Source organism: Nicotiana attenuata, unplaced genomic scaffold, assembly GCF_001879085.1.
Source record: "Nicotiana attenuata strain UT unplaced genomic scaffold, NIATTr2, whole genome shotgun sequence".
NCBI classification, from domain to species: Eukaryota; Viridiplantae; Streptophyta; class Magnoliopsida; order Solanales; family Solanaceae; genus Nicotiana; species Nicotiana attenuata.
In genome coordinates this window covers 19039-27877 of record NW_017672790.1, presented here as the reverse complement: position 1 = coordinate 27877, position 8839 = coordinate 19039, and the positions used below count along the sequence as shown (strand labels likewise).

General features: G+C 37.3%; 1 protein-coding gene across 2 annotated transcripts; it reads left to right on the top strand.

The window, feature by feature from the left end:
• The first annotated feature begins 1607 nt into the window (after positions 1-1607).
• LOC109214515 (transcription termination factor MTEF18, mitochondrial) lies at positions 1608-5064 on the top strand. Of its 2 annotated transcripts, none has more exons than XM_019378440.1 (2): positions 1608-3562; positions 4410-5064. In XM_019378440.1, the coding sequence occupies exons 1-2, from the start codon at positions 1841-1843 to the stop codon at positions 4419-4421; spliced, it is 1734 nt and encodes a 577-aa protein (XP_019233985.1). In that variant the 5' UTR covers positions 1608-1840; the 3' UTR covers positions 4422-5064. The 2 variants fall into 2 exon arrangements, with proteins under 2 accessions (XP_019233985.1, XP_019233984.1); XM_019378439.1 differs by having other exon boundaries at positions 4371-5064.
• Positions 5065-8839: the final 3775 nt, after the last annotated feature.

Below are 8839 nucleotides of genomic sequence, written 5' to 3'. Positions count from 1 at the left end.
TAAGGAAAGCTCAAGGCGAGGTATGTTGGCTAAACTCCTCTTTTGGAATTGAACCCCACAATGTCCTTTTAAGTCCCGAGTTGCTCATTATAAATTGATTATTCCAAATAAGCCTTGTGTCAAAAGATATATGTGTTCAACATGTATTCCAGATGTTCTGGTTATGTTGTGTTGCTATTTGAGAAAGTGATTTAAGTCTGGATTGTGTGTTAATATGTTATGACTTAAAACGTGATTCTAATGAAAACTATCATGTCGAATTGTGTAAGAAATCACATGTGCCTAAGATCATTATTTGCTCAAATGTGTACTTAGAGTCTTGGAATAAATTGTTTGTTGTTGACGGACCGTAATGATGTTTGAAAGTGAAACAATATGCATGAAATATGAAATACGGCTAACGTGCCAAGAATGATATTACATTTGGGGCCATTAGTGCCAATGAAACAAAGATGAATGTAAAAGATGTTGAAATGAGTTGTGAATGCTCTTAATAATAAACAACTTGGGAGTATCGTTAGTCACCGAGTAAGGGTAGGTTGAATTGGCCTGACCCCGAAGCTACATGGTGGTGATTGTGCCTGAAATTGTGATCGAAATAATGATTGAAACTGTGATAGTGATTGATGTCTCTGGGTGAGACGACCTTTCCGATCGAGCCGTGATCGGACTCCATGCTAAAATCACGGTGGTATATCAGTGCTAAGATCTCCCAACCTAAAATAATGAAAATTGACTTGACACTTATCTTGCTCCTAACTTGATGTTTTAGTATTGTCCGAGGCTTCCATTGATTTATGACCGTTCTTCATTGTATTGTTACCTGGTCCAATGAGAGGGTGTTTAGTTATACATACTAGTACTATTCCATATGTACTAATATCTCTTTTGCCGGTGGCGTTGCATCTTTAATAGATGCAGGTGGTTCCGCAACAGGTGGCATTGATCATTGATAGCAGCACACCCTCTTCTCAGCAAATTAGTTCATTCGGGTTCGTGTATCTTTTGTCCCACATATTTGTTTTGAGGTATAGCCAGGGCCTTATTGCTGATATTATCATAGTATTCTTTGTATTCATATAGGCTCCGTAGACACAATATGGGTTGTATATGGGAGTTGGAAAAGTCAAACTAGCCTTGTTATTTTTGAATCACTTGTTTCACTTCAACTATGAATGTGTATGTATTTTGAGACTATAAAACGAAGTAACCAAGGATAATGGAATTAGTGTGTTTGTGAATCCCCTTGGAGTTAATTTATGAAATTTGTCCTCTCTATTTATGGGTGAGTTGGGAAGAAGGCAATCCTGCAGGCTTGCTCGATCGGGTTATCTCGGTTGAGCACCGGTCGCGCTCCCCGAGGTTGAGGCGTGACAAATAAGTATTTTATATTTTATCAACAAAAAAAAATGATATTTCGAAGTATAAGAGTCAAAATATATACACACTTTAAACTAAAGGAGTATATTATTATTATTTTAAATATTTAAAATAAAATCTACATAAAAGTATCAAATTCATCATATTTTATAGTTAAAACACCAAGAAAATATTCTTAAGAAAATATTTTTTAAAAAACAAAAAACTACTCGACTCAAATAGTGCATAGGGAAAAGAAATGTTTGGACCCAATATACAAAATCTATAGTACAGGGACGAAATTGCACCTTTTTCAACTGTTCCAAAAGGACTTTCAAACCCACAGCGATGCCCTTGTGCAGCAGCAAGAAAAGCCGACAAACCCATCGGAAAGTGATCCCAATGTCCTCCGACAACTCTCGCCGGAAGTAAACATTTTCCGACAGAGTCTCTACACCCTGCTAAAACCCCAACTTCAGAAATGCTCTCCCGTTTTAAAACCCCAACACTTCAATCCCTTTGTGTCACTCTCAAGCTTAAACTTTTCTCCACAAACACCAAAAACACACACCAAAAGCTTCCAACATTTCCAACACTATACAAAATTCCAGCAAAATATAGGCCTCAAGCCATTTTACAAGCTCAAGAAGTACTCACTGATTACTTCCATAACACTAGATCCTTACCCTTCACTTTTGCTGAATACATTGGTAAAAACTCGAGATTTTCCCTTTTGGGTCTTGTTTCTAAAGTCCCTTTTTCTCGTACTTGCTTTCCCAATTCCATTCAGCGGTTTTTAAGGTACCATCCCATTAATGAATTTGAGTTTTTCTTTGAAAGCATTGGTATAAATCATGTAGATATTAGCCCTATGTTGCATACGAACAAATGCTTCTTGTCTGAAGATTCTAAGGTTTTTGATGCTACTTGTGCTCTTGCTTGTTTTGGTTTCCCTTGGAATAAATTGGGTATTTTGTACAAAGGGCAAGTTTCTATTTTCAGTAAAGAGCCTTGTGAATTGAGATATAGGCTTTCACTTTTTGAACAATATGGGTTTGGTAATGTTGCTGTTATTGGTATTTGCTTAGCTTTCCCGCACGTGTTGGGTGGGACTAGTGGTTTCCTTGACGAAATTGATATGCTTTTTGATGATTTGAAAAGGGTGTTTCTTGATTTTGATCTTGCTAGTGATGTAGAGGGAAATGTGGATGCTTGGTTTGAGATTTGTAGGAAAGTTGCAATTTTTTATGAATTGGGTTGTGAGAAAGGGAAGATTGGTGAATTGATGGGAAGAAATAAAAGCATTTTTGTTGATTATTCTGAAGAGGTTTTGGCGCAAAAGATTGGGTTTTTCTGTAGACTGGGTGTGAGAAAAGCTGAGGTTGGACTTTTGGTTCTGTTGAAGCCTGAGATTCTGAGTTTTGATTTAGAAGATCGTGTGATTTCGACAGTAGGATTTTTGAAACATTTCGGGATGGGTGTAAATAAATTAAAATTGACTGCCCAAACATATCAATACGTTATGGGCAGAAATAGAATAGCTAACGTACCTCATGTTTTGAGATCGTTGGATCTAAGTGAGTGGTTCTTTGACAGACTAAAAAATGGTGGTCATGGTCTGTTAGGTAGCTATGTTATTGGCAGTGTTGAAGACTTTGACGAAGATTATGCAGAACAATTGCAGAAAATTCAGGCATCCAGAACACCTGTTTATACCCGTCGAAAATTAAGTTTCTTGCATGGGATTGGCTTTGGAGAAAACAAGCTCACAATGAAAGTATTGTCTCAGTTGCATGGTCCGGGTGTTGAGTTACAGGAACGGTTTGATTGCCTACTTTGTGGTGGAGTTAACTTTTCGACACTCTGCAGAATGCTTTCAGTGTCGCCAAAGATTCTGAACCAGAAAGCTCAAATTCTTGAGCAAAAAATAAAATTTCTTTTCCTGGATATGGGGTTATCTCAGGATGAGCTTTGTGCTTTTCCAGCCTGTTTATGTTATGACTTGGAGAAGAGGATAATGCCCCGTTGCCAATTCCATAGGTGGCTTAGAGAACAGGATTGGTGTCCGTATGAATATTCTCTTGCAAGCATTGTTGCCACTAGTGATAAAATGTTTATGGATCGTATCTCTGACATTCATCCAGATGCCCCTAAAAAGTGGTTTGACTGTTTCTTGAAGGAAAAACACTCCACAGTTGCAAAGGTACATTAGAGCTCTAATTGTTTGCCAATTTTTAGATGATTATAAAGTGAAGATTTTGACTTGTACATTCTGCTTATTTTATGCTTTGGATAGCTCATTGTGAGATTGTAAGCAATTACGTGGCTTGTGAACGAAACACAAGATGTAACTCCGATTGTTGGCATTATAATAAAAAAAGCAATTTTTGCCATATTTTGTCAGCAGATTGTTTGGGTGAATGCTGGCTTGAAAGAGTAAATTGGCGTCGTCAGTTTCGGACAATCAGAAGTATGAACTGTGTCCAATGGCTAACAAGTTGTTTCCTTGTTTTTTTTTTCATTTTTCAAAACAATAACAATTCAACCATGAACGAAAGACCGTTTCAGTACAAAAGGGCTGATGTCGATACTCAATATCTTCTTGTGTGATTGTGATGAAATGTGTACCAAGTCAGATTTTGTCTAACTGGATTCCCATAACCTTTTTTTGGGGGGGTCTGTGCCCCCCCCCCCAAAACAGACACACACACCAAAAATGAAATTAACAGTCTTTTAGCATGCAACCTCACAATATAGAGTCAGATACCACAAAGAATAATTTTATTGGTCTTTTTAACTCTTTATATGGCCTTGCTTCAATTCTTTTCCACTTTTGGTCGTTGAGAATTTGACTGTTGCAGTTTATCAACTTATGGTCTACTCTTTCAAAAATGTTTTGGTTATCCACAAAAATTTTATGCTCAGTTGTGTGTCCTTATTCAATTTTTATTCAGTTAAAATAAATGGAAATTATGGGCATTTTAGTATAGACCTTTTGTTGCCTTCTTCAGCAATCTATGTCTCACCACCAGACCTCATTGGGTTAGTAGGTGGGTGTGTGATGGTAGAAGTGGGTTGGAGAAGCAAAGAAGAGAAGGAGATTCCTAAAATGCCCTCATTTTAGGAAGCAACAATATCGTAATTTCAGTCAGATCAGGGCTTGAATTCCAACTTCAGGCACAGCTTGAATGATTGGAAAGTGTACACCGTGTCCTCGTTATAGCTTAAGCTTCACTGTGTGAAGGGCAATATGTGTAGCAGATGTTCACTATGTGAAGGGGCAAAATGAGGATAGCAATCACCTTTTCTTGCAACACTCATTTATCAAGCAAATCTGAGACCTCATACTAAACATTGTGGGAGTTAACAGGATAATGCCGAGGGTAACTAAGGAGCTACTGCGATGCTGGTACATAAAGGAACGGGAACGTCAAGAATGAAGACATGGGGCTCTATCTGGTGAACTATTTGGAAGGAAAGGAACACAAGAATATATGAAAGCAAAAAAATAAATATGTAATTTGCATGTAGTACAGCTATTTTTTGGTCTAACATCGCTATTGCGAATGATACAGTGGCCATGATATATTTTTTGAGTTCATTACATATTCAGCAGTGCCCCTTTGTAATATTTAACATTGCTGTACATATTTTTACAGCACCTTCTGGTTGCTGGTTAATCAATATAATTACCTTTTGACGATAAAAAAAGTAAGCTAAAGAACTGTGACATGTCACATGTTAGAGGGCACCACATTGGCTGTTACATGTATATGTACATGTATACATAAGGTTTCTGGATATTCTACAAGCTACATGTGTAGTTATTATAGGTTCCTGTTTAGATTTGCTAAACTTAATTTTCCTGCTGTGTTCTCAAAGTTATAGAGCAGCTCACTTCTTTGTTACATTTTTTGTCTTTGTTCTTGTTAATGCTAGTGCTAGACCAGCCACCATCTTGAGTTAAAAGCTTGCTGCTCCTGGTGCGCTATTTGATCTGTAATCTGTAGAACTTGTCTTGATCAGGACTGGTAGATTGTGAAAGAAATGCAATGAAGAATGATCCAGAATATGAAAATTATAGACAAAGTTATATTTGACACATTGCTCTCAGAGACATCTTTCCCTTGGTCAAGAGTAATACATCATCCAACTTTGCAGAAGCGTCTAATTGCACTGTATTCTACCAAAACACCTGCAATTCGCTAACATAACGAACTGACTGAAGCTCAGACTTGCCTTGGAACTAACAAGAACACCAGTAGTTGAGCTTGGAAATTTATGAATGAGAAAATATTGGAAATGAAATTCATATTGTCTGGTTGCAGAATAATATGGAGTTAAAAGTACTATGAAAATGCTAAGTAGTTAATGTATGTAAGTCTTTGAAAATGCTAAGTAGTTAATGTATGTAAGTCTTTCTTTCTTTGGCTTACATGTGATTATTGAGCCACCCTAGTTAATTCAATGTAGTATATATATGCTCTGGAAATGTGTGTTTTCTTTTAATCTGTTATGCACACTAAAGTTACTGCCAAGATATTTATACTCTATGCATTTATAATTGTTTTTTACACTGGTAAAAGTTCCTACCTTTTCTGCTCAGACAAAAGAAGCACTATTAAGTAATCAAAACCCCTAAAATCAAACAGCAATTCTGCCATAAGCAGTAGGATCCTTGCAATAGTTGCAATAATCAATTAAGCATCAAGACACTTTAATTACAAGTACCTTATTCGCATGAAATAAAAAATTAGTCCAACTAATTTAATCTAAACTTACTCCTTTGCTTTCCCCAACACAAGTTTCCCAATAAAATGACGTTTGAAGGGTTCCTTTCATTTACATTTTTTTGTGAAGTAATACCAATACTAGTGTTACACCCCATGTTTTTGTACGTGAAAGTACGCCGTAAGTAAGTTGATGAAAGCTCGGAAATAAGATGTTACATTTCGCATTTTCGTACGTTAAAGTTTCGTCGTAAGTTAATCGATGTGAGTTCGAGAATGAGATTATTTTGAGATTATAAGTATTATGCTATTTCAAACAAGCGATAAGTAAATTCGTGAAGGTCAAAGAGTAAGCGAATCGAAGAAAGTGAGTTTCGTCGAAATTTGCCAATTTGGGATAAAACATGGTCCGAGCTATAATACCCGGTATTTATGAACTACCAAGTTAATCATTGGATTAGTGAGGAATTACCAAGTTAATTAAGAAATTGGTAATTAATTAAGATAATTTGGATAAGACTAACCCCCCCCCCCCCCCAAACGTGGCCATCCCAAGCTAATGACTCCTAAGTCATTATGGTAAGGTGGCCTAATTAGGGACCTTTAGGCAAGGATTATTTATCCTAGTGGGGCCCACACCTAAAGGTTAAAAATAACCTCTCTTGTTCACCAAAATGAAGGGCTCACCTCTGCTAATTTAAGACAGAAAGCTTCAACAAATATGTTGATTTGAAATAGCAACGTAATAGCTTCAAATGTTTCATACGAAGGCTATTTAATACTATAACAATGTGGGATTTGCGATTTTAAATGAGTACAGTGTAATCTTTCTCAAGAATATCATATGGATTGTTCCATATTTTGATCCGCCGTTACGTGTTTTGTCGCAAAAGACGTGTGTTAGAGGAATTGTCAAGAGAATCGGTCCAGGTATGTTAAGGCTATCCCTTCTTTCCTTTTGGCATAATCTATACAATACAAACGAAACGAGCAAATGTACAACTTCCATAAATGACTCTATTCAAAGAAGTATTAGAGGTGCCTATGTTCTTGAATTCCCATGTGTCTTATTATTACATCTTCCGTTCATGGGTCTCAGTAAAATACGTAAGTTGAAAAAAGATTACTTCATGATATTACTCAAAGGCATAATGGTCTTATGACATTCCGAGAGATTTTATTGACGTACTTCTCATGCATTACATTCATTTATACATGTACATTGACCCATGAACAAATGGCGTTATATACGCGTATATACGTATATTATGTATATGGGATATGGGAAAAGGTTACGGCGTTATATACGCACCACAACCTGATCAGCTGGTATACGTTGATGATTTTGCCCACAGTGACCGAGATGATATGATGGGATGCCCTCAGAGGCTTGATGATGTTATGAACACATGTACCTATGCATGACATGACATTCATACGCATATGCATGACACTATAAGTATTTCATGATTTATAGGGTTATCCAGACTTACAGGTTGAGTCATTTACTCCATGTTTCTTCTCTGTCTTTTGTATACCTATTTATGTTCCTTACATACTCGGTACATTATTCGTACTGACGTCCTTTTGTTGGGACGCTGCATTCATGCCCGCAGGTATACACAATCAGTTTGACGAGCCCTCATAGTAGACGAGGTTAACATTTGGCAAAGGATCGGTAAGGCTCCACCTCATTTGGAGTGCACCGAGTCCATGAGTCATCCTGTCAGAATTTTTCTACAGACTTATGGGTAGGCCGGTACCCTGTCCCATTTGATGTCTAATACTCTTAGAGGCTTTATAGACAGAGGTTCATTTTGTACAGTATGTCAGAGGCCTTGACGGCCCATATGTATTCATGTTTTAAGAAAGATGGTTCATCGATACAGTGTTTTCTCACTTATAGTTATACATTATGAGTTGTGGCCATGTTGGCCCAGTTACTAATGGAAGTACGATAAGAAAGATATGTTACGCTGATACTCGGTTGAGTAAGGCACCGGGTGCCCGCCGTGACCCTTCGATTTGGGTCGTGACAAAAGTGGTATCAGAGCAGTTCTATCCTAGGGAGTCAACAAGCCGTGTCTAGTAGAGTCTTGTTTATGGGTGTGTCGTGTACCACACTTATAAGCAGAAGGGTACAGGGCATTTAGGACTGTCACTCTTTCTTCTTACTCTAGATCGTGTGGTAGAGCTCAGTCGTAGAAATTCAAATTCCTAAATTCTATTATATTCGTAATACAACGATATCTACATCCAGAAGGACGGTTGGTAAGAGATATAGCTGTGGAAATGTTGAGTTAGAGGAACTCGAGTTTGCATCATTCCTATGATGGATAAATGTGAGGTCTTCAGCAGAACATGTGTGTACTAAGAAGTGTAAGCTTCTTGATAAGGAGCCTTAAGGCAAGAATATCTATCCACCCCCATGGTGAAAGACAATGAGAGATTCAGAAGAGGCTGAATACATACGAAGACACTTAAAGTTGGCACGATTTTTTATTTAGACACCTGAACTTAGGGTGTTCCTAATGAGCACGTACATTACACGAACTTTGTTCCAATTAGGCACTTCTTGATGAGTTGGCACATAGAGTAAGTTTCACCCAATATAGGCGCGTGAAGAGCCCAAAAAACAGATTTTTTTTGTCTTTTTTATTTCCTTCTTCTTCTTCTTCTTCTTCTTCTTCTTCTTCTTTTTCTTCTTCTTCTTCTTCTTCTTCTTCTTCTTCTTCTTCTTCTTTCTTTAC

What these genes read in the sequence shown, in the direction of transcription:
- LOC109214515 (XM_019378439.1), top strand. Translation starts at nt 1,841, where the DNA reads ATGCTCTCCCGTTTTAAAACCCCAACACTTCAATCCCTTTGTGTCACT. An exon ending in AACACTCCACAGTTGCAAAG is followed by an intron (nt 3,563 to 4,370) that starts GTACATTAGAGC and finishes TGCCTTCTTCAG; the next exon opens with CAATCTATGTCTCACCACCA.